At 37.4% G+C, this 27,144-nt stretch overlaps 1 protein-coding gene across 7 annotated transcripts in view; it reads right to left on the bottom strand.

Moving 5' to 3' along the window:
• DCUN1D4 (defective in cullin neddylation 1 domain containing 4) overlaps positions 1-27,144 on the bottom strand; it is a 105,794-nt gene that overhangs the window by 65,739 nt on the left and 12,911 nt on the right. For all 7 annotated transcript variants that reach the window (XM_037829779.1, XM_037829777.1, XM_037829782.1 and 4 more), the window contains exons 2-3: positions 6,859-6,929; positions 6,639-6,678 (exon numbers count right to left, since the gene is read on the bottom strand). In XM_037829779.1, coding sequence (XP_037685707.1) covers positions 6,639-6,678; positions 6,859-6,929 — 111 coding nt within the window. The remainder of the gene's footprint in view (positions 1-6,638; positions 6,679-6,858; positions 6,930-27,144) is intronic.

The following is a 27,144-nucleotide window of genomic DNA, read 5'->3' as shown; positions in this document are numbered from 1 at the left end:
TTCCCATTGTTTAACCCAACCCATTTCATGGTGTTTTCTTTCAGTAGCCTAGGAAACTAAAACAGAGTCCCTGTCAGGATTCATTTCCTATAAGACACATCAAATTATGTGTGCAATTACTAGTCACCTCCAAACAAGAGATCTAGAAAACCACAGAATTTTTCTGACCTTTCCACACTTAGTAAAAATACACGTCCCACTATAAAAATTTCACTATTTTTTCATTTTAGTGCATTTGTTGTACATTAACCTTGTTTCATTTAACAACATTTTACAAGGATCATTCTTCTTAATTAGAAGCATAAAGACGGCTTTCAAGCCACTTCCATACTTTTTATTTTTTTATTAGAGAAGTTATAAGTTTACAGAAAAAGCATGCATAAAATACACAGTTCCCATATACTATCTGTGCCAGTTTGAATGTATTATGTCCCCCAAACGCCATTGTCTTTGATGTAATCTTGTGTGAGCAGACGTTATCGGGGTTGGTTGGATTGTAATTCTTTGAGTGTTTCTTTGGAATGTGCCCCGCCCAGCTGTGGGTGATGACTCTGATTGGATGGTTTCCATGGAGGTGTTGCTCCGCCCATTCCGGGTGGGTTTAAGTTGATCAGCGGAGCCATATAAATGAGCTGACATAACAGAAGGAACTCAGTGCAGCTGTGAGTGATGTTTTGAAGAGGAGCAAGCTTGCTAGAGAGGAACATCCTGGGAGAAAGCCATTTTGAAACCAGAACTTGGAGCAGACGCCAGCTGTGTGCCTTCCCAGCTAACAGAGGTTTTTGGGTCACCATTGGCCACCCTCCCGTGAAGGTATCCGATTACTGATGTGCTACCTTGGACACTTTATGGCCTTAAGACTGTAACTGTGTAGCCAAATAAACCCCCTTTTTATAAAAGCCAATCCATCTCTGGTGTTTTGCATTCCGCAGCATTAGCAAACTAGAACACTATCCTATTATTAACACCTTGCATTAGAGAGATACATTTGTCACAACTGATGAAAGAACATTTTGAGAACATTTTTATAACTGTACTATTAACTATAGTCCATGGATTATATTAGGATTCACTGTTGGTGTTTAGTCCTATGTTATTGCTTTTTTTAAATTTTCATTCTATTAACATATATACAATGTAAGATATCCTTTTTAACTATAATCAAATATATAATTCAGTGCTATTTATTATGTTCACAATGTTGTGCTACCATAAGCACCATCCAATACTAAAACTTTTCATCACCCCAACTAGAAACTGTACAATTTAAGCCTTAACTCCCCATTTCCAATCCCCACTCTGGCCCCTAGTAAGCTATACTCCCCACCCCAGCCCCTAAATTTGATTCTATGAATTTTCTCATTCTAGTTATTTCATATCAGCGAGATCATAGCATTTGACTTTTTCTCTGTGGCTTATTTCATTCAACACCATGTCTTCAAGGTTCATTAATGTTGTCACATGTATCAGAACTTCATTCCTTCTTACGGCTGAATAATATTGCATTATAGCACATACCATATTTTATTTATCCATTCATCCATTGATGTACACTTGGATTGCTCCCATCTTTTAGCAATTGTGATGAATACTGCTAGGAACATTGGTGTACAAATATCTGAGTCCCTGCATTCAATTCTTTGGGTATATACGTAGAGGTGGGACTGCCAGGTCAATGTTAATTTTATACTTAACTTTCTAAGGAACCCTCAAACTGTCTTCCACAAGAGCTGCACATTTCACAACAAATGAGTGTTCCTACTTCTCTACATCCTTTCCAAAACATTATTTTCTGTCCTATTAATAGTAACCATTCTACTGGGTGTCAAATGGTATCTCATTATAATTTGATTTGCATTTCTCTAAGGGCTAATAATGTTGAGCATCTTTTCATGTGCTTTTCAGTCACTTGTACATCTTCTTTGGAGAAATGTCTATTCAAGTATTTCGCCTTTTAATTGGGTTGTCTGCCTTTTTGTGGTTGAGTTGTAGGATTTCTATTCTAGATATCAAACCTCTATCAAATACGCAACTTCCAAATATTTTCTCCCTTTGTGTAGGCTGTCTTTTTATTTTCATGATAAAGTCCTAGGATTCACAAAAGTTTTATTTTGATGAGGTCCCATTTATCTTTTGTTGCATGTGTCTTGAGTGTAAAGTCTAAGAAACCATTGCTTAAAACAAGATCCTGAAGACACTTTACTATGTTTTCTTCTAGGACTTTGATGGTTTTATTTTTATACTTAGGTCTTTATTCATTTTGAGTTGATTTTTGTATATGGTGTGAGGTAGGGATACACCTGCATTCTTTGCATATGGACATCCAGTTTCCCCAGCACCATTTGTCAAAGAGACTATTCTTTCCTAAGCGAGTGGACTTAGCACCCTTTTCAAAAATCTGCTGTCCACAAAGGTGAGGGATGATTTCTAAACTCTCAATTTGATTCCATGGGTCTATATGTCTGTCCTTGTGCCAACACCATGCTGTTCTGATCACTGTGGCTTTATAATAAGTTTTAAGATCCAGAAGTATGAGTCCTCTAACTTCGTTCTTCTTTTCCAAGAAGGCTTAGTATTTTAAAGTGTTGATTTCAGGGTTTAGTCCCTAAGCTGTCTGTTCCTTAAGTTTGTATCTAGCTAGTGATATGACATAGATTTTCTTGAATGCCAGTAGCTAATCAAAACAAGCAAACCAAAGCAAAAAGCACCTTTCACCATCTTTTCAAATTGGCTCTGCTTTGGCTGGTGGTCTCCTCCAGAACTAGCCCTCTTATCAAGATCATTAGCTCAAGGCAAATGGAAAGTGCAGGGTCTTCTCTGTCTTACTTGAGCCCGCATGGAACTACAGGACTTCTTTTCCTGGACTTGTGCTTGCTAGAGAACTTAGGAATTCCCTGTTGATATTTCACAGTTCACATGAATGTCCCCTCTACTGCCTTTGAATAGACTTTCACCCCCTTCTGGGTGCTCCCATGAGTGAGTTAATGCAAGTAGTCCTTTGTCCCAGGTCACTTCAACTTAATTGTTTCTCACACTGTCCCAAGCTGTCTGCAAGCCACTTCTCTGCAATCAGGACAAACTCCAAGAGAGTGAGCCTGAGACAAATTCTCCACTCAGTCTCTCAACTTCCACCTGATAGACTGGCATTGACATAAATACACCCCAGTATGTGCACAGGGGCCACTCTGCTCCCTTTGGAACAGGGCCAGGGGACCACAATGAGAGCACAGGCTAGCTCCATCTTGCAACATGGAGGGGCTGGTGTAGAGGCCAGCAAGAGTACCAGGAACTTCATCTATGGCTCTTTAAATTGTTTTCTTGATCCAGCAACTTGCCAATTAATATAGCACTTCAACTATTTTCCATAGTTTTGAGGAAGGTTACTGTCTCTAAGATCCTTCTGCCATTTTGCCTGAGCTGGGTTGGAACTACCCTCAAAGCCTGCCCTCAGCGATCTAAAGTAGCTGATCAAAAGTAGTATTCAACAATCAGACCACACATCCCTCTAGCATGGAGGACTAGGTCTTCATGTCCCACCCCAGCACTAGCATGCTATTGCAGGAGCCCAAGCACCAGTAACCACTGCTGCCCATCTCAAGGCTGAGGAAAGGGTGAGAGTAGCCAGTGCAGGAAGGGTGAAACTCACCAGTATTTACTGCAATTTACCAGCCTCTTCCTCTTGCTCCTCCCTGGATCCTACACAGTGCTCCACTAGACTCTGGAGTTTCAAAACAGTTGATTCACACAGTTCCTGCCAACTCAATAGTTGTTTTGGTTTTGGGACTGATTCCTGGAGATTCTACTTTGCCATCTTCCCACAATCCTCTGGCCTCAGTACTTTTATACGGGTACTTCACCTCACTTTTCACTGAACAATGTCACAAAGACATAGTAATTAAGTTAATAAATATATTGCATTTTAAGATATCGTGTCAATATTTTATTGCATTTTCTTGAACAGATCATGGAACTGTTTGCTCACATGGGTGAAACTATTAGTTTCAAAATGAATAACTTGTATTCTACTTATTTAAAACAAAATAAATTCCTTTCCTTCCTCTCTAAATAATACGGACTTCCAACATCTATCATCTTCTTCCTTACTTAATTTTTCTGCCTTACTTTTTGTTTTTTTGTCTTCTGTTTGGCTTTTTTACTCATTCCATTTTGGGCTACTCCACCAAGATGGACTACTACTAATATTCTCTCTCTCTCTCTCTCCCACTCTCTCCCTCTCTCTTATTTATGATGTCTAATTTTTAAAGTGTACTTGGTCAAATACAGTAATCACAAGTAATAATCACAACCAGACAGGGAAATGTTAATGAAATAGACGACTTTAACAAATTACTAAGGCCAGCTGACACTGGGAAATTACTTGGTACCAGGCTGTGCACTAGCATTTCATATAATAAACATCAGACACATCCACTGTCCCCTGGGAAAAAAGGGGAGGCATGAAGCCAAATATACTTTCCTCTTTCACTTTCCTTAATTATAGCATGCAGTTATTAAATAGTCACATTTCAGGTTAAACATTTAGATGTGAAATTACTATGGTAACAAAACCCACTTAAATCAGAAGTCCAAATTCAATGCATAATGCAGGGGAGTCAGAAGTTAGAGGTTTTATTACTACAACTAAGAGAAAGACAACCTCAGGGTTCTACAAATACAAAAATCAGTTTTAATAATTAAAACTATTTATTCCAGAATGAAAGAGAAATGTGGCTTTTTCTTAATTATTAAAACTAGCCCTGAAAATTTTATTTCAGTCTTATTGGTACATTAACAGGAGGTTGCAGAAGAATATTATGATATACTCATGAATTAAAAAATTATGCAGCCAATGTTTTATAAATGTGCTCCCATGAAAAGATCTCCAAAACATACTGATCAACAAAAACAAAAGGCACATTCAGACCTATACTTATATTTTGGGGAAAATACATATTAATAATAATAATCTGGGAAACAAATATAAGACTCTTAAGAGTTACCCCTTAAGAGGTAACTTAAGAGTACTAGCAAAGAGTACTATAGCAGACTATAGGATAGGACAGATACCTGCACTTCTGTTTTAAATCTCTTTGACTTTTTTTTTTAAAAACCACACGAAGCATTGCTTTTTAAAATATAAAGGAAATGTTCTTGACTGCCCTTGAGTCTATCTGTATTTACTGACATGTAAAGATCAGGTGAAAGGACCATCGATAGCCCTAGCCTTCTGGAACACTACTGGTCGTGGTCTTTGCCTCCTTCTCTCACTTGTCCCCCAGAAAAAGGAATGTCTCGTCTATATGGTGATCCAGGGAGAAGGAGCTAAGCAAAAGGACTGCACAGCCCTTGTAGCAGTGATTGGGTACTAGGTTATCTAAATGAGGTGACATACTGTAAAGTCTTTGCATTCTTGCACACATCTAAGCTATATTTTCCAACAAAATTGTTATTTTCACTTCTGATTCATGTGCTTAATTTTCAATTGGTTCTGAATCAATTTGGAGGGGAAGATAGGAAAAGTCCTAACCAAACAATGTCCAAGAGATATCATTAAATGAAAAAACATGCCATGTAATATTTACAGTATGATTCCACTAGTACTAAATTTTAAAAAACAAACACTATGTTATAAATATATACCTGCAGAAAAATGCCTGGAAGAACAAACATTGAACAATGTACTGTTACTTTTTGTTCCATTTACTTTTGTGCTATTCAAAATTCTCCAAGCACATATTCATATATTGCTATTGTAATTGTCAAAAATTTTTAATGTATCAACAATTTTTTGGAAGTTTTAGTTGCTATATATCAAATGCAAGTTTCTGAACTCCATGATTATCAAGTTTAGAGAAGTGGTTTTCAAAGTGTGGTCCCCAGACCAACTGTATCACCATCACCTGAGAACTTGTTAAAAATGAAAACTCTCAGGCCCCACCTCAAACCTGCAGAATCAGAAACTGCGGGTGGGGGGAGAGATGGGGGTGGAGCCTAGCAATCTGTGTTTTAACAAGCCCTCCCCAGGTAATTAAAATGCTAGCTAAAGTTTGAAAAATACAGAGCTAAACAATAATTTATAATAATCAGGTTTAATTTCCTATTCATAATCCTCAAGACCTGTACACACATTCATGTACACACACCCCTATCAAATAATTTGTCAACTCAATTCAAAATACATTTATTTCAAATTGCATTTCTGTAGCACCTTTTTAGGATAAACTAAGATACTTCAGCAGAGACACAGTATCTTGAAACCATTAGTGAGAATCCCTAGCCCCTTTAAAGTCATTAAAGTGCTTTGTCATAAACCAGAGCCCTAAAATAGACCTCCTACCGGAAGGAGCTCTAACATGGCCACCCCCCTATACCCTGAAAAACTTCCTTAATCAAGTAACAACCTGTTAATGGAGTGCATTAAAACAACACAGCATTCTCCGCTAGTATTTCTCCTTCATAAGATCTTTATATTAGGAAGTTTACTTAAAATTAAATAGTATTAGATAGAGGTACTGGTTGCATAACACTGTAAATATACTAAATACGACTGAATTATACACTTTAAAATGATTTATTTTATGCTATGTGAATTTTGCCTCAATAAAAAATAATTAAATAGTGTTAGCATTTACAGATACCTGTTTGGTGATCGTCTTGGCCAACGTCTTCTGTTAGATTCTGCAAGAAATATGTTCATCATTACCAGGAAATCATATACTATACAGCAAGTTTTAAAATTCAACATTATCATAAACAGCTCATATCATAATATCCACAATTTAAATTTTTATCAAACACACCTACACAAAACAACTACTTTAAACAGTTGGTAGTTTTGACTTTAAAAGATAGACTTACTAGCTTATTAAGGGTGTGGTAGATCTTATGAATATTTGCCAGTGTTGAGAGATGAGAGTTCAGCTGAAAGTCTTTAAAAGAAAAGGGGAAAAATTCAGTGTCATTTACTTCACGTACCGCAAAAAAGACTATTTTTAAAAATTCAGAACTGAAGACAAATAAACATTTTGATGCAATTAAATACCTGAATTTAATACTTATTAAATAAAATACAACATGCTTCTGATCTTTCTCCTATAAAGTCTGACAGAGTTAAATTCCCAACCAAATGTAAAAGTCCATTATATTTTCATGTGAATTCTAAGGTAACACAAAAATATTTCAAAATTGTAAAATTCTACCATCAATGAACTTGAACTTAATTGAAAAGTATCAAAAATGTTAGTAAATTAAACAAGTCACACAAATATAAAACACATCTCAAATGAAATATGTTCATTTTCCCTTGTTCTTCTCCAGAATTACTGGTATGGTAAGCAAAAGCTTCTGGCAAGAAGATGGTAGAAAAGAATCGCAACTATTTGGTATTTCTTTCACTGTATTTTGTTGGCTCTTACACAAACGGAGAGAAAAATGTAAGCTAAGTCCTTCCCTCTCCCATTAAACAAACAGACAAATCAAAGAACTATCTTGCAAGCTCTAAATCTGAGGCTAGAGTCCAAACTGAAGAGTTACTTGCAAGCACTGCAAGATTAAAGTTATCACAGAATCAGAAACACAGAAGCAGAAATCACACTCCTAAAGAAACATGTTCAAATCAAAGAATGTATCCACATATCAACTGCAATAATTTCAGAATTAAACACTAAGCCATACACACAAGACAAATTAAGTTGTTCCATCGCAGAATCCTGCACAGAATAAAACATTTAACTGTTAGGCTTTCGACTCTCTAATTTCAATTTTTTTTAAACATAAATTTAAGAATATTTGCACCCATATTAGGCTATGCAAATATGAGTTAAAAGTATATGAATAATATAAAATTTGAAAAAACATCAAAGAAGCATTGTCACAAAGTATCAGTTTTTATGTCAGTCCCTTTTCTTTCCTATTATAAAAGTTAATAAAAGTTAATCTGAATGTGACCTTGGAAAGATAACTCATTACTTTAACACCTTCCAAGTTATGCTATTCTGAAGGGAAAAAAAAAAAGAAAAGAAAAACATTCATCTTTTATGGAATGGTTTCCTTGGGACACGTATCAGATCCAAAGACCAGATGCTACAATATAAGTTATCTGTGCTAGGAGTGGACCCTCTGGCCTGGGCTACTATTTTGAATCCTAAATTCAAGCTGATTTCCCTGCCAGTATTTAAGAAAGCTTTACTTTTTCTTCTAAAATATGTTGGGAATCCAGTTCTAGGCAAGCCCGCAGGGCAGAGAGGCCAGTAGGTAGCAGAGCTCCCGACACTGATCCACATCACCACCAGGAAAAGCAGGGCGTACACATACACTTAGGCAGCTCTGGCCTACCCAGCAGTCACCACAGTCACATCCATCAAAAACAGTCCAAAGAACCAAGATTTCTGGCTTAGTCTCAACCAGAGCAGGGCCTCCAGCTCTAAATGGGCCTTGAATAAAGACATGTGTTCACTGGCTGGCATCTGAAAGATCTAGCCATGCTTAAGGTAAATGATGACAATGTGGTGCAAAATCTAAACTTTCCATCTCAATTTTTATGGCAGAGAAGAGGTTAGAAAGCATTTGGAATGTGCATGTATGTATGTGATGTATGTATTCAGTTATTTATGTTTATATTTAATAAGCACGGAGAATGTCTCTAAAGCTAGAAGTAACAGCCCTCTCAGTACCTAGAAGAGGTGGATGGTGGCTGGAGCACCCTCACCTACCACCCCCATCTTCTACTAAGTCATAATTCCGCTTTCTATATTCTTTCCATTTAAAAAGAGGAAGGCAAATAGATATTATCATCTTGAAATATAAATTAAACTCCTGAGCTCCTGTTCCAGTTTGCTAAAGCTGTTGAAACACAAAATACCAGAAATTGATTGACTTTTAAAAAGGGAAGTTACAAATTTATAGTTCTAAGGCCGTAAGTGTCCAAACAAAGGCATCAACAAGAGGATACCTTCACTGAAAAAAGGCCGATGGCATCTGGGGTTCCTATGTCACATGGGAAGGCACATGGCGACGTCTGCTGGTCCTTCTCTCCCAGGCTTCAAAATGGCTTCCTTCAGAGAAGGTATCATCCTACTGATGCCTTTACTGGGACATTTTCATGGCCTTAAAACTGTAAATTTGTTAACTAAGAAACCCCTATTGTAGAAGCTAATCTATGTCTGGTATTTTGCATTTTGGCAGCTTTAGCAAACCAGAAGAGCTCCCCAAAAAAAACAAAAACAGAAAACTTTAGAGTTTAGATTCTCTTTTCACCAAGGCTATATGAAATATAACAGAGGAAGGGGCTTGACAAAAGATCTTTCATGCAATGAGATCTCCTGACCCCCATGCTATGCTCACTTCACCACCCTCCTAATTCAACGGTCAAACTTCAAATAAGAGAGTTTAAAGAAATTAAAGTTGCTAAATCCCTCTCCCTCCTTTATATAAGTATTGAAGAAGTAGAAAAGATGGAAAACACAAGAGGTTCTCAATGTGGAATTTCAAGACTTTCATGAGCTGGGCCTGATCCATCTTTCTAAACTTCTTTCACCACACTGTTCCACATATAATCCTTCTCTCTAACGCTGAATTCTGCCCATTGCCCTCCTTATACCCACTGGTATGTGTACACACATGTACACATGCACTCACACACACAGTTTTTGCCAAAATACCACTGTTCAATACCACTGTTCTACCTGACTCTGGAATCTGACAGTTGATTCAAATCTCAGGTCTATTGGTGACTTAACCTAAATCTCAATTTCTTTAACTATAAAACGAGGACAAGAAATTCTCCCTCCTAGGGGTGTTCTAAGGATGAAAAAATGTGCCAAACACCCAGGATAATGCCTAGATGTGTCAGACATCCATTTCAATGCCTGGAAACTAGTAAGTACTCAACAAAAGATAGTAATTATCACCGTATTTGCCTACAACATTCTCTACTCCACACATCTAAAATGGCCTCTACTTTCCCCAAGTCCAGCTCAAGCCTTCCACTGAAGACCCCAAAGTCAGAGGTCTTCTGTAACTGAGGTGTATGGCCCAATACAGCTCTACAGCATATGAGGGCACTGATATATATATATCACTAACTGATTTTCATAATGATGGTTGCACATGATCTCAACACACTGGAAAAACATACAGGAATGTTTAAGACCAAGTTCGATTTATGTAGTTTCATTTTGTAGGCAATGAGGTTCATTTAGTAAATCACATAATGTATTTCAGCAATTCTCCATTTCCATATCCATCCTACCACCACCACCACCACCCATCATCACTTCACAAAAAAGAAAAAGAAAGAAAAGAAACCAGTAACATGAATAAATTTTCTTTAGGTTCACCAGGGTAAGGAGAAGCTAAGGGGTAGACACAAATTCTGGGAAAACAGACAAAAATTGTATTAAAAGATAAATTCACAAAGGTTAACACATATTGGATCTATGCTCAGGGCTAGTAACAGACCTTGAAATCTAAAATAGATTTTACATTCTTAAGGCACGGATGTTAAGGGTAAAGATCAAATGCTTTACAGAGAACGCATTTAGGAAAGTTTTAACTGAATCATAAAAATCTCCTTCTGCTCCTATTTCAATTCCAAAGGATAAATTAGAGTTAACTTTATTCCACTATCAAATGACTCCCCACAGAAAAACAGTGACTGGGTTTGACTCTCCTATATGACATGCAAACCCTATACTCTGAATTAAAAGCAATGAATGGCTCTGCAAAAAGGCACCTATGCTTGATAAATAGCTTGCCTAAATTATTTTCTGATTATTTTCAAAACAGTCAACAAATGTTGACTGGGTAAGTAATTTTCTGGGTTTTTGTAATTATCATTTGCTATGACCTACAGAATATAAAAGGAAGGAAAAAACCAAATGCCACCGATGGGGTCAAGGTTCATTTCCCCCAAACTATCCTAGGTAGAGTCCCAAAATAAAGACAGAGAGATATATATTAGGAATGAGACAATTATTGGTAAGTTCTGACAGTAAGTGCCAATCAAAAGAATCAAATTCAAAAATTATCAGAAACAGAATTAAGACAGAAACAGAATTTAAAAACATAAAAATATAAAGGTCCCTTTATACCAGAAACAGTCACCTGTAAAATATAATTAGGAAAAAAAAATCTCAATTATAATAGCAACATTAAGCAATAATATGTATAAGAATAAACTTATAAAGTATGTAAGATACAATAAAAGTTGACTGAAAGACAAAAATGCAGACACACACTATTATTTTTTGAATGCAAGGACCCAACATTGTAAAGTGATTGCTTCTCCCTTTACATTACAAATTAAATACGATCTGATTCCCATTCCCCCTGCCCCTCAGTCTCCCACCTCTAAACTCCTCAGCTTTCCCTAAGAAGTAGGGGGAAAAAAAGGAAGTTAGGGAAGCCAGGCAGATTGATTCTAAGTTTCATATGGAAGAATAAATATGCTACAATTCCCAAAAAAAACTCTTAAAAAAGAAAAATGAAGAACCTGCCTGCCCTATCAAATATCAATACATAGTATAAAGCAGAGATTGGCTTTACACACCAGATAGTAACAATTTTAGGCTTTGTGGCTCATACCATCTCTGCTGCAACTACTCTGCTGTTGTAGCTCTAAAGGGGACGTAAATAATACATAAACGAATGAGTGTGGCTATATGCTGAAATAAAACTTTATTTTATTTGGCCAATGGAACGTGGTTTGTTGAGTCCTGGTAAAAAAGCACAATAATTATAACAGTATGGCACTCGTGCAAAAAGACAAATCAATGAAAGAGATCTGATAAAATGATATGTGTTTATGTACATGTAAACATATATATGTTATAAAATGGCATTTTGATTCAATGGCGTAGACATCGATTATTCAGTAAATACGGGGGCAACTGCCTATCATTTAGAACAAAATAAAATTAATTCCAATCTTGCCCCAAAGTTGCAGATGAACAGGGGAGACATTTAAGGAAAATCCTTATCACAGGATCTGGGCCCCACACACTCTGCCTCTACCCATCTCTCCAACCTCGTTTCCTAGCCACAGTGACCCTCCTGCATGCTTCCCCCTCTTGACCTCTGCTCATGCTGCATGCTTCCCCCTCTGGACCTATGCCCCTGGCCTTGAACACTCTTTCCCCTAATAACGGCATGGTTCACATGCACACATCATCAGATTGTCATTTAAATATCACTTCCTTACATACCTTACCTGACCTACAAATAGGACCTGTGCTTTGCTCTTTATCACCTTACCATGCTTCCCTTTTCTTCACAGCATTTAATACTATCTGACATTATATCATATATCGGTTTGTTTTGATCATCTTCTTCTCACATTAGAAGGTAAGCTCCAAGAAGACCAGGACTTAATCTTGTCCACTGCTGTATTTCAAGCCCTCAGAATACCACCTGTCACATATTAAGTGATCAATAAATATTCAATGAATGAATGAGTGCAGGTACAAAGGTACCAAGACGTAAGCTCGTTATGTCCGTGACATTTCAAGTATTTGCACACTTTCTCACCTTTCTTTAAATGTGTATTTCTTCAAATGTGAGAAGTAACATGGTAAAAGAGGAGACTCAAAAGGAAGGCAAACAACCCACTCTGCAGGCAAACTCACTGCCCTCCCTACGTGGGACATGACTCCCAAGGGTGTAAATCTGCCTGTCAACACGGGACATGACTCCTGGGGATGAACTTGGACCTGGAAGCATGGGATTAAGAAAGCTTTCTCGACCAAAAGGGGGAAGAGAAATGAAACAAAATAAACTTTCAGTGGCTGAGAGATTTCAAATGGAGTCAAGAGGTCTCTCTGAAAGTTATTCTTATACATTATAAAGATATCCCTTTTTGGTTTTTAGTGTACTGAATAGCTAGAAGGAAATACCTGAAACTGTTGAACTGCAACTCAGTAGCCTTGATTCTTGAAGATGACTGCAAAACTATGCAGCTTACACAGTGTGACTGTGTGATGGTGAAAACCTTGTGGCTCCTGCTCCCTTTATCCAGTGCATGGACAGATAAGTAGAAAAATGGGTACAAAACTTAAATGAATAGTAGGGAGGGGATGGGAGATGGGATGTTTTAGGTGTTCTTCTTTACTTGTATTTTTGTTCTTATTTTGATTTTTGGAGTAATGAAAATGTTCAAAAATTGACTGTGGTGATGAATGCCCAACTATATGATAGTAGTGTGAACAACTGATAGTACACTGTGGATGACTGTAGGGTATGTGAATATATCTGAACAAAACTGAATTTAAAAAAAAAAGAAATCAAATGCTCTGGAAAGCAGTTGGACAGTTCCTACGGAAGCTAAATATAAAATTGCCATATGATCCAGCATTCCCATTATCAGGTACATTACTTGCAAGAACTGAAAGCAGGGACACAAATACACATTCGCACACCGATGTCTGTGGTAGCATTAGTCACGACTGCCAAAGGATGGAAGCGGCCCAAGTGTCCATCAATTGATGAGTCGATGGATGAGCTGTGGTGTATACACACAATCGAACACTGTGCAGCTACAGGAAGGAATGAAGTTGTGATGCGTGCAAGGATGTGGATGAAGCTTAAAGACATTATGTTGAGTAAAATAAGCCAAAAACAAAAGGACAAATATTATATGGTCTCACTAATATGAACTAACTATAATGAGCAAACTTGCAGAGTTAAATTCGAGAGCACAGGTTATCAGGAGATGGAAAGAGGGTAAAGACTGGGCAATTGATGCTTAAAGAGTGCAGGATGTTAAATAAGATTGATTGTAAAAATTTGGAAATGGATAGCACAATACTGTGTGATGGTAGCACAATACTGTAACTGTAAGTAACAGAGCTGAGAGTATGGTTGAAAGAGGAAGGCTAGGGTCATGAATGTCACCAGAAGGAAAGCTAGGGGATAAAAATTGGGATAGTATAACTTAGCAAGGCCTAGTGTGGACAATGACAGTGGTTAATTATACAAATATAAGAAAGTTCTTACATGAACTAGAACAAACATACATCACTATTACAAGATGTCAATAATAGGGTGGTATACAGGAAAAAATACAATTAATGCAAACTAAGGTCTATAGTTAACAGTAACATTGTAATATTCTTTCATTAACTATAACAAAGGAACTATGCCAAAACTAAATGTCAATAATAGGGGGACCTATGGGGTATAGGATTTTTTTTCCCCCAGAAGTAATGAGAATGTTCTCATACTGACTGTAGTGGTGAATTCATAACTATGTGATTATACCAAGAGCCACTGATTATACACTTAGGATGGATTGTACGGTGTGTGACTAAAACCGTTAAAATAAAAAATAAATAAAAAAATAAAAAAGGAAGGCTAAGGTCAGAAAATGAAGACTCATGAATCCTACTAAAGAATTTAGATTTAATTTCCTAAAGACTTGCATTTCCAAATGGGTCACTAGAGGGTATGTAACATAACGGATAAACATAGCACATAGCATATTCAAAAAGCAGCATCAATTCTACCCAATTCTACTCATCTAAGACAATTTTACATGAAAACAAGCCTGATGATGACACAAAACTGTAAGAAATTTCAGTGCTTTGAACTATGCTCCTAGACCCCTAACAGTACTTACTTTACTGACCTCTGACAAAGGAGAACACTGGAAGAGAAGTTTGACAAGCATTGCTGTGAGAGACTGGGTGCCAAGAAATATTTTAATCAGAGCTTTTTTAGAAACATCACACTAGGGCACATATACAGTATGGATAATGGGTGGCCTGGATTCAGTGTGACGAGTTATGGAGACCACAGGAAATGACTGAGGTGGGAAATGACTAGGGCCTTAAAATTAAACAGTGGCAATAAAGTTGGAGAGGAGAGATCCTGAATACACTGGAACTACAGCAAATCCACATTTAACTCACACAAATTCAACTTTATTCACCTCGCAAAAAGAGAAGGAGAGGAAAAAGAATTTCTGTTATTCAGGCAACCGCCCTCCCTTCAACTTATTGAGCACTGGTCAAGAAACATGAATCCACTAGTTACTCAGTCTCAATTTCCACATGCAAGTCACACTTTCTGCATCTCACAACACTGTATATGATTCTAGCATTTAAAGTTATACATTGCAGGATTGTGGGTAGATGGCAAAATAAGAAACTCTAGGAATCAGTCCCTCCACCAGAACAAACAGGAACTATCTGAATCAACTATTTTGAAACCCCAGAATCCAATAAAACATTGTAAAGCAACCAGGGAAGAGCAAGGAAAGAAGCTGGTACATTACAGAAAAGCACTCTTCACATGGCAGAGACACCGCCATGCCCCTACTCTTGCGGGAGGCAACACTGATGTACAGCCCATGGCAGAAGCTTGCTGGTGCCAGGCAGGGACATAAAAAGCCACTTCCCCAAGATCAGATGGGCACAAGCCAATCACTGATCACAGCTTTTGATTAGCAACTTTAGATCATTGGGGTCCCAGCTCTGAAGGCAGTCACCGTTCCAACTCACCCCAAATAAAGACGGTGGAGGAGACTTAAAGACAGTATGCTTCCTCAGAACTATGGAGGGCAGTTAAAGGGTTGCACTTGCTGGGCAGGTCAAAAAAGCACAGCTTTGGAGAGCCATGGAAAAAGCTCCAGGTGCCCTTCCTGGGCCTTCCCTCATCCCCTCTCCAGGAAAATTTGGAGCCAGCCATTGCTCCCTCTGTGGGTCTCTGGCCTTGTTCTGGCTGAGAAAGACTGACAGGGGAAACTCCTCCCTGGTGTGTTCCACTCTCAGAATTGCCCTCAGAAAAAGAGCCACTTGAGATAATGAAAACAGCATAAGAAACAACTGAGGTGGATGGCATGGGGCAAAGGGTTACCTGCTTTAAGTCCAGCGGTATATCCAGGAGAAGAAAGTTTCTCTCCTAGGGATTAGAGGGGGCAATCAAACTCCTGTAAACAGGGGAACTCCTAAGGCCACTAGCAAGCACAAACCCATTACAAGACACAGGCCCAGAAAAGATGGGGACCCTGTGTTTTACATTCATCTTGGGCAGAACTTCCTGACACTCAAGAAAATCTCTGTCTTATCACCAGCTGGTTACAACATCAAAAACAGACATCTCAGGAAATAAATCCCAGAGCCCACATTTTAAAATGTTAAAATGCAATGTGTTCGGGGGAAGATGGCGGCATAGAGAGGAGTGGAAGCTGGTTAGTCCCCCTGGAACAACTAATAAACAACCAGGAACAACTAGTAAATAATCCGGAATAATTGCTGGGGGACAACTGTGACTGTCGACACATCATACACCAGCCTGGATTGGGAGGAATGCCCAAGATCACAGCATAAAATCTGTAAGTAAAAACTGCGGACCTGAGTCAAGAGCTCCACCCCCACAGCAGCTCAAACTGCAAAGCCTCGCAGTGCTAGAGAGTAGCACTCTCCCAGCAAGCGAATATGCCTCAGCCCAGCTAAAATTGAGGTTTTAATTAAACAAATTTGACTACTCAATACAAGGTACAAATCCCCAACAAGCAGACAGAGGCTTTTGATGATGACTGACCTTGGAGAGCTGGAGGACCTCTCTGGGAGGGAGGGGGAGCCCAGAGGACTGGGTGCTGTCTCTGGCCGATGGGTGAAACTGAGGGTAGCCGCAGACTGGCCCGAAAGGGGGGGCTTCCTGTCCCTTTTTTTGGCTCAGTGGAGAAAGCCTCAGCCATTTTCAGTTCCCAGTGCTCTCACCCAGAAAAGGGTGGAGATAGCAGAGGCAGAGAGACTATTCAAATGCAAATGATATCTCCCCAGGGGATATATATTCCCTAAGAGGAAAGAGGTGGTGCCAAACTTCACCACCCACCTTCCATTCAGAACCAGACCCCAGAGCCTGGGGGAAAACAGCCATCTTACACTAGTCTGGAGGACAGGCTGACAGGCACCACCTGCTGGGCAGAAAAGCACAGCAGTTTGACACCTCAAAGGGTGCATCAATCTTTTAAGACACACCCTTAGGGAGACATGATACTACTGCCTCCTTCTGAGACCTGAACTCGTTCTGGTCCGGGAAAACCTGATTGGGGTAACCAAAGAAACCAGATGCCTAGACAACAGAAAACTACAACCTATACTGAGAAAAACAAAGTTATGATCCAGTTAAAGGAACAAACTTACTCTTCAACTGAGATACAGGAACTGAAACAACTAATGCTAAACCAATTCAAAAAGCTTAGGGAAGATATGGCAAAAGAGGTGAAGCATATAATGAAAACACTGGGTGTACATAAGGTAGAAATCCAAAGTTCAAAAAAAACAACTGGCAGAATCTATGGAAATGAAAAGTGTAACATAAGAGATGAAAGACTCAATGGAGACATACAACAGCAGATCTCAAGAGACAGAAGAAAACACTCAGGAACTGGAGAACAAAACACCTGAAAGCCTACACACAAAAGAACAGATAGAGAAAAGAATGGAAAAATATGAGCAACGGCTCCAGGAACTGAATGACAACACAAAACGCAGGAATGCACATATCATGGGTGTCCCAGAAGAGAAGGGAAAAGGGGCAGAAGCAACAACAGAGGAAATAATCAATGAAAATTTCCCATTTCTTTGAAAGACATAAAATTACAGCTCTAAGAAGCATACCCCAAACATAATAGATTGGAATAGGCCTATGCCAAGATACTTAATAATCAGATTATCAAACTCAAAGACAAAGAGAGAATCCTGAAAGCAGCAAGAGAAAAGCGATCCACCACATAAAAAGGAAGCTTGATAAGACTACGTATGGATTTCTCAATAGAAACCATGGAGGCAAGAAGGAAGTGGTCTGATATATTTAAGATACTGAAAGAGAAAAACCACCAACCAAAAATCCTATATCCAGTAAACTGTCCTTCAAATATGAGGGAGAGCTTAAAATATTCTCTGATAAACAGACAATGAGAGAGTTTGTGAACAAGATACCTGGCTCTACAGAAAATACCAAAGGGAGCACCACAGACAGAAAGAAAAAGACAGGAGTGAGAGGTTTGGAACACAATTTGGGGAGATAGTAGCACAGCAATGTAAGTACACTGAACAAAGATGACTGTGAGTATGGTTGAAAGAGGAAGGTTAGGAGCATGTGAGACACCAGAAGAAAAGAGGAAAGATAAAGCCTGGGACTGTATAACTCAGTGAAACCTAGGTGTTCAACATTTGTGATGAAAAGTACAAATATGTTTTTACATGAGGGAGAACAAATGAATGTCAACATTGCAAGGTGTTAAAAATAGGGTGGGAATGGAGGAAAAATACAATCAATGCAAACTAGAAACTGTAATTAACAGAAACATTGTATTACGCTTCCTTTAATGTAACAAAGGCAATATACCAAAGCTAAACGCATATGGGGGGCGGGGGGACATAGGGGAGGGGTATGGGACTCTTGGCATTGGAGATGTTGTCTGACTCTTTATTCTACTTTGGTTTAATGCTATCTTTCCTTTTATCGCTTCCTAGCTGTCATGGTTTTTTTTTCTCTTTCTTTTTTTTTCTTTGTGTCTCTACCTTCTTTGACTCTTCCTCCTTCTTTGTGGGTGAAATGGTGATGTCCTTATATAGATAGTGGTGATGGTGATGAATAAATAAATACGTGACTGTACAGGGAACCATCAATTGTTTACTTAGGACGAAATGCATGGTGTGTGAACAAAACCATCTTTAAAAAAATGGGTTGATGAAGAAACCCTGAGGGCACTATATTGAGTGAAATAAGACAGACACATAAGGAAAAACATTGTAGGGTCTCACTGATATAACTAGTTGTAATATGTAAACTCATAGACATGAACTATAAGTTACCAGGATATAGAACCAGGCTAAAGAATGGGGAGCGGTTGCTTATTATGAGCAGAATGTTCAACTAGGGTGAACTTAAACATTTGGAAATGGACAGAGGTGATGGCAGCACATTGTGAGAATGACTAACAGTGCTGAATGGTTTGTAAATGTGGTGGAAAGGGTAAGCTCAAAGTCATGTATGTCACCAGAAGGAAAGTTGGAGTTTAGAAGATGGGAATGTAAAAAACTGTGACTCTTGTAGTGGACAATGTCTGTGATTAACTGTACAAATATTAGAAATGTCTCTTACGAACTAGAGCAAATGTATGACTCTATAACTAGAAGTTAATAAGAGATGGGCATATAGGAAAAAATATATACCTATTGCAAACTATATACTAGTTAATAGTATTTTAACATTCTTTCATCAACAGTAACAAATGTACTACACCAGTACTATGAATCAATAATGGAGTGGGGTGGTTAGGGGTATGGGAGGATTGGAGTTTCCTTCTTTTGTCTATTTCTTTTCTGGAGTAATGAAAATGCTCTAAAAATTGAAAAAAAAAATTAAATTGTGGTGATGGATAACACAGCTTATGATGGTACCGTAGGCAAATGATTGTACACTTTGGATCTTTGGATAATTGTATGGTTGTGGACAATCTCAATTTAAAAAAATGTAATGTGCTCAACAAAAGAGTACAAGACAAACAAGAAACAGGAAATGATGGCCCATCAAAAGAAGAAGATAAAAATCCAGTTAAAAACAACAAAGAAAATCAAGAGTTTTAAAAAACGATCTTCAGTATGTTCAAGGTGATGAAGGAAAATACAGAGAAAGAACCAAATAATATCAGGAAAACAATGAATGAACTATATGAGAATCTCAGTAAAGAGATACAAAAGTTTTAAAGGGACCAAACAGAACTACTAGAGTTGTAAACCACAAGAACTGACATATGAAAAATTCCCAGAATCAAAAGCAGATTGGAGCTGGCAGAAAAAAAGAATCAACAAACTCAAAGACAAGCCTATTGAAATCAATCAGGCTGAGGAGCAAAAAGAAAAAAATTATAAAAAGTGAAAACGGACTAAGCGATCATTAAGACATCATCAAGTAAACCAATATATGCATTATGAGAATCCCAGAAGAAAAGAGAGAGAAAGGGCAGAAGGAATATTCAAAGAAATAATGACAGAAAATTCCCCAGTCTTAGCAAAAGACATGTAGATGCATATCCAAGAAGCCCAGAGAATACCAAACAAGACAAACTTGAACAAAAACACACCACAATACATACTGATCAAACTGTCAAATGCAAAGGACAAGGAAAGAGTTCTGAAAGCTTCAACAGAGAAGCAACATGTTATGTACAAGCAGTCCCAATTAGATGAATTGCTGATTTCTCATCAGAATCCATGGAGTAAAGAAGGCAGTGAGTTGAAATACTAAACTACTGAAAGAAAACAACTGCAAACAGGATTTTACATCCAGTGAAGCCGTTTTCAAAAATGAGGGAGATTAAGACATTCCCAGATAAACAAAAATTGAGGGGTTTCATCACCACCAGACATGCCCTACAGCAATGCTAAAGGAAGTTCTTCAGAGTGAAAGAAAAGGACACTAGACACAAAGAAATAAAGACCTCCCATAAAGGTAACCATTTGGGTAATTATAAATGTCAGTAATTTTATATTGTATTTTTTTGGTATGTAACTCCATTTCTCACTTCCTACAGGTCTTAAAATGCACATGCAGAAAAAGCTATGATAAATCTATGATACTGAACATATGACATCTAGAGATGTAATTTGTAACTAGTACCAAGAAAACATAGGAAGACAGAGGCATATAGGAACACTGTATGTATATGCTATTGAAGTCAAGTTGGTATCAAATCAAGTATGACTGCTACATTAAGGATGTTAAGTTTTAACCCCATAGTATTCACAAAGACAATATATGGAAACCATATCCAGATAAAAATGAGAAGGAAATCAGTATGGGACAATACAAAAATTCAAATAAAGATGAAATTAGGCATTAACAGAGTAATTGAGGAGGAAAAAAAAAGGTGTATGGCTTATGAAGAGACCAAACAGCAAAATGACAGAATAAATTCCTGCATTATCAGTAGTGACTTTAAATGTAAAAGGATTAAACTCCCCACTTAAAAGGCAGAGACTGGCAGAAAAGACAAAAAAGCATGACCCATCTATATGCTGTCTACAAGAGACTCACCTTAAATTCAAAGACATAAGTAGGTTAAAAGTGAAAGGATGGAAAAAAAATATATACCATGCAACTAGTAAACAAAAAAAGACCTGAGGTAACTATACTCATATCAGATAAAATAGACCTTTAGTCAAAACATTTATGAGGGACAAAGATGATCATTATATACTGATAAAAAGGTCACGCGAACAAGAAAACATAACAATTATTGAACATTTATGCACCTAACAGCAGATCCCCAACATACATGAAACAAATACCAACAGATGTGAAGGGAAAAACTGACAGTTCTACATTGAGAATTTACTACACCACATTCAGTAATGGATAGAACATCTAGACTAGATCAAAAAGGAAACAGAAGATTTGAACAATACTCGAAACCAACTAGACCTAAAAGACACATACAGAACACTTCACCCAGCTGACTATACATTCCTCTCAAGTGCATGTGGACGATTCTCCAGGACAGACCAAATGTTAGTCACAATACAAGGCTCAGTAAGTTCAAAAATAAGGAATTCACACAATGTAGCTTTTCTGACCACAAAGGAATGAAGCTGGAAATCAATAACAGAGGGAGAAATGGAAAATTCACAAATACGTGGAAATTAAATAATGTAGTCTTCAAAACCCAATGGTTTAAAGAGGAAATCGTTAGGGAAATTAGGAAAATTTTGAGGAGAATAAAAATTAAAATACAACATACCAAAACTTTGAGATGCAGCAAAGGCAGTGCTGAGAGGGAAATTTATAGATATTAATGCTTACATTAAAAAAAGAACATTTCAAAAAAAAAAATTTCAAATCAGAGACACCTGACCTCAAAAGTAGACAACCCAGAAAAAGAAGAGCAAAGAAAATACAAAGAGAGGAAAAAAGAAGGAAATAAAGACTGGGAAAGAATGAAATAGAGAACTAAAAAAAATAGAATCAACAAAATCAAAAGTTGGTTATTTGAAAGGATCCATAAAATCAACAAATATTTTGCTAGACTGAAGGAGAAAGAGGACACAAATGGCTAAAATCAGAAATGAAAAGGGAGACATTACTACCAATCCCACTAAAATAAAAAGAACTATAAGAGGATACTATGAACAACTGTACACCAATAAATTAGATAATCTAGACAAAATGGACAAAATTCCTAGAAACACACAAAGTACCTATACTTACTCAAGAAGAAATAAAAGATCTTAACAAATCAGTTGCTAAAGAGATTGAATCAGTAATCAAAAATCTGCCAACAAAGAAAAGCTCAGGACCAGATGGCTTCAGAGAAGAATTTTACCAACATTCTAAGACGAATTAACACCAATCCTACTCAAACTCTTCCAAAACATTGAAGGAATACTCCATAATTCATTCCACGAGGCCAACATCACCCTTATATCAAAGCCAGATAAAGAGACAAGAAAAGAAAATTACAGACCAATTTCTCTTACAAATACAGGTACAAAAATCCTCAACAAAATTCTAGCAAACCAAATTCAATAGCACATTAAAAGAATTATGCACTGTGATCAAGTGGAATTCATCCCAGAAATCCAAGGGTGGTTCAAAGTAAGAAAATCAGTTAATATAATACACCACATTCACAGAATGAAGGAAAAAAGAAAACACATGATCATTACAAAGGACAGAGAAAAGGCATTTGACAAAATCCAGCATGGCCTCCTGATAAAAACACTAGAAAAGGAGGAATAAAAGGAAATTTCCTCAACATGATAAAGAGTTGATATGAAAAGCCCACAGCTAACATCTTGTTTAATGGTGAAACACGAAAGCTTTCCTTCTAAGGTCAGCAACAAGACAAGAATGCCCACTGTCACCACTGTTATTCAATATTATAGTGGAATTTCTAGCCAGAGCCATTAGGCAAAAAAAGAAATAAAAGATATCCAAATTAGAAAGGAAGTAAAACTTGCCCTATTTGCAGATGACATGATCTTATATACAAAAAACCTGAAAAAATCCACAAGGCTTCTAGAGCTAATAATGAATTCAGCAAAGTGGCAGAGTACAAGATCAATATCCAAAAATCAGTAGTGTTTCTTTACACTAGCAATGAACAATCAGAAGAAATGATGGGAAAAAAATCCAACACAAATAATCAAATATCTAGCAACAATAGCAACAAAAATAATCAAATATCTAGAAATAAATCTAACCAAGGACAAACGACATATACATGATAAACTACAAAACACTGCTGAAAGAAATGGAAGGACATTCCATGCTCATGGATTAGAAGGCTATTGTTAAGATGTCAATTCTATCCAAAGCAATTTACAGATTTAATGCAATCCCAATCAAAACTCCAACAGCCTTCTTTGCAAAAATGGAAAAGCCAATTATCAAATTTATATGGAAGGGGAAGGGGCCCTGAATAGCCAAAGCCATCTTGGAAAAGAACAGAGTTTGAGGACACACACTTCCCAATCTTAAAACTTATTACAAAGTCAAGTAATGAAAACAGCATGGTACTGACATAAGGACAGACATACAGTCCAATGCAATTGAATTTGAGCTCAGAAATCCCCCCTTCACATTTATGGACAACTGATGGTGACAAGGATGCCAAGTCCACTAACTTGGGAGTGAAGAAACTCTTAACAAATGGAGCTAGGAAAACCAGATATCCATATGCAAAAGAATGAAAGTGTACCCCTACTTCAAACCATATGCAAAAATCAACTCAAAATGGATTAAAAACCTAAGTATGAAAGTCAGAACTATCAAACTCCTAGAGGAAAACGTAGGGAACCATCTTCAGGAGCTTGTGTTAGGCGATGGCATCTTAGACTTTACACCAAAAGCACAAACAACAAAAGAAAAAATAGATGAAGTGGCACCTCAGCAAAATTAAACATTTTTGGACATCAAAGGACTTTATCATGAAAGTAAAATGATAAGCTACACAGTGGGAGAAAATATTTGGAAGACATGTGATAAGAGTGTAAGACACAGAATATGTAAAGAAATACTTCTACTCAACAACAAAAAAGCAAACAACCCAGTTTTAAATGAGCAAAAGAATTGAACAGACATTTCTCTGAAGAAGATAAACAAATGGCCAAAAGCATTTCTTCAGCATCATTAGCCACCAGGAAATGCAAATCAAAACCACAGTGAGATACCATTTCACACCCATTAGAATTACTACTATTTAAAAAAATGGAAAACGGGAAAGATGAGGAGAAATAGGAACACTCGTTCATTGCTCATGGGAATGTAAAATGATACAGCCACTGTGGAAGACAGTTTGGCGGTTCCTCAGAAAGCTAACTATAGAATTACCATAAGACCCAGCAATTCCACTTCCACTTACATACCCAAAAGAATTGAAAGCAAGGACTCGAACAGTTATTTGCATACCATTGTTCAGAGCAGCATTATTCACACTTGCCAAAAGATGGAAGCAATGCAAGTGTCCATCAACTGATGAAATGATGGTATATAAACAAAATGTGGTATAAACACACAATGGAATACCCAGTCATAAAAAGGAATCAAGTTCTGAAACACATGACAACATGGATGAACCTTGAAGACATGATGTTGAATGAAATAAGCCAAACACAAAAGGACAAATACTGTATGAGCTCACTGATGTGAAATAATGAGAATAAGCAAACTCACAGAGTCAGAATCTAGAATATAGGTTTCAAGGGGACATGGAGGGGCTAGGGCACAGGAAGTTTATGCTTAAAATGTACAGAATTTCTATCTGGGACGAAAGAAAATTTTGATAATTTATGGTGGTGTCGGTAACACACTGTGAACCTAATTAACAGCACTGAAATATATATCTGTTTATGGTTAACAGGGAATATTTTAAATTATATATATTGTACTAGAATAATTTTTTTTTTAAAGTCCATGGAACTGCACACCACAAGCAGTGAACCCTAAGTGAACCACAGGCTATATTTAATAGCACAATTATAAAAACTGCTTTCATCCTTTGTAACAAATGTACCACACCAATCCAACACACAGTGTTAATAATAGTGTGGTATATGGGAATCCTGTATTTTATGCATGATGTTCTGTAAACCTACAACTTCTCTATTAAAAAAAAAAAAAACTACTTAAGAATTCAGAAGTGTTTCCTTTAAAAATATAGGCCTGAATGAGGAAAAAAAAACACAAAAAGATATATTTTTCAAAAACATGGTTCCTAAATGTAAGCCAGCTGCTTCAACTAGTGCTCAACTGAATAGCCAGTGATCTGTTCCAAGACTGGAAGAAAGAACTGGCTGTGCTAGACTTATCTGAGAGACACTCTCCAACAGTCATCTTTTAAAAGTATTGCCAGAGATATTTTTAATACAGGTAATTTTCACCTTACTTACGGACTTTAGAAAATAACCTCTATATAAAGAATGATTTACACTGTAAGTAAAAACCAATAGGACTGCAGCCAGGAAACGAGGAGGGGGAGGCTCGATATTTCATGTCCTTTTGTCCAGTTCCCCTCAATTTACCAGCTCAAGCTGGCGAAGTGACTTCCCAGGGTCAGACCACCCACTGTGGTCAAGCTGGGAATAACCCACATGTCCTAATTCCCAGTCCAAAGCTCCTTCCTCCATTCTAACTTATTTCCAATCCGGACAAAAAATGTCAATAGATTATCTCCATGCTCCAAAGAAAGGGGAAAAAGCAGGCACATTTCCCACCCCAAGTTACTTATATTCTTAAAGAAAAAGATACCAAAACTGGCTAAATCTAAAATAATCTACTTTTTTTTTTTTTTAAGAGGAAAGGTGGTACAAAAAGATATGTAACACCCAGTGTTAATTCAAGTACACTTCATTCTTCTAGTCACTAAAGAGTCACAAAAGTATCCCATTATTAGCTAAATTCCAGTCCACTGATCACTGAGCATTGTTCTCAGTATAAAAGTTTTTAATGCAGCACTATGCACAGATGTGCACTTAATAAATGCTTTTTTATAACAATGAAAATGACTAATACCTCTTTAAAGGCTATGGAGGGGAGGGGGAACAGTATAGTGACCATACTGCTGCCAAAAAGCTGATACAAAGTTGAACAAAATTAAAGGTTATCAAAATCAGCCTTCATCCTAAATGTTGCTATGACAAAACAAGAGCACAATTTAGCCATGCAGGGCTATGCCTCCCCTAAATGAGACTCAATGTGGAAAGCTTAAGGGTACTCTGAGCCACAGGTAACATGGCCCATCCTCCCCCTGATATGTCAATTTTATTCAGTGATATGGAAAAAGAAAAAATATATTGTTAAAGCAAGGGTGTACCATAGTTGACACCCACTATTTAGATTAGCCTTGTTCCTGTGGGTTTCAGACAGACTGAGAACGAGAATGTCAATGATATGGAACAGAGACCTCTCTCCCAACCTGCAAAGGACATGTAACAATCTTTTATTTCAATCACTAAGATTCTGGGGGTCATTTGCTACTGCAGCAAAACTTAGAAAAAAATCCCAAGCCCTTAAGAAGTCCTTACAAGGCTCTACAGGATCTGACCTGATTATCTCATTCCACTCTCCTTCCTCACTCCATTCTACTAACATTCTTCCTTGAATACGTCAAGTGAATTCCTAGCTCAGGGTCTTTGCATTTACAGTTACCTCTTCTGTGATGCTCCCAAAGCCCAAGAATTTACTTCATCTACACAAATGTCACCTGGTTGGAGAGGTCTCCCCTGACCTCCCTATCCAAAGCAGCACTTACCTCCCACCACCTGATTTAGATTTCTTCAAAGCACTCATCACTTCCTGATATTATATTTTTTAACAGCTTTATTGAGATATAATTCACATACCAAACAGTTTACCCATTTAAAGTATACAAGTCAATGGCTTTTAGTATGTTCACAAGTTGTACAACCATCACCACAATCTAATTTTAAAACATTCTATCACCCTATTAGCATTCACTCCCCATTCCTTCCCTCATCCCTTCAGCTACAGGGAACGACTAATCAATCTACTTTCGCCTCTGTAGATCTGCCTATTCTGGACATTTTATATCAATGGAATCATACAGTAATGTGATCCTTCATGACCCTGACATTATATTATCTATATATTTACATTTCTATCCTTTGTTACCCTCCCTCA

This window comes from Choloepus didactylus, chromosome 3 (genome assembly GCF_015220235.1).
Source record: "Choloepus didactylus isolate mChoDid1 chromosome 3, mChoDid1.pri, whole genome shotgun sequence".
NCBI classification, from domain to species: Eukaryota; Metazoa; Chordata; class Mammalia; order Pilosa; family Megalonychidae; genus Choloepus; species Choloepus didactylus.
The sequence above is the reverse complement of the archived record's forward strand: the minus strand, read 5'-3'. Positions and strand labels throughout refer to the sequence as shown.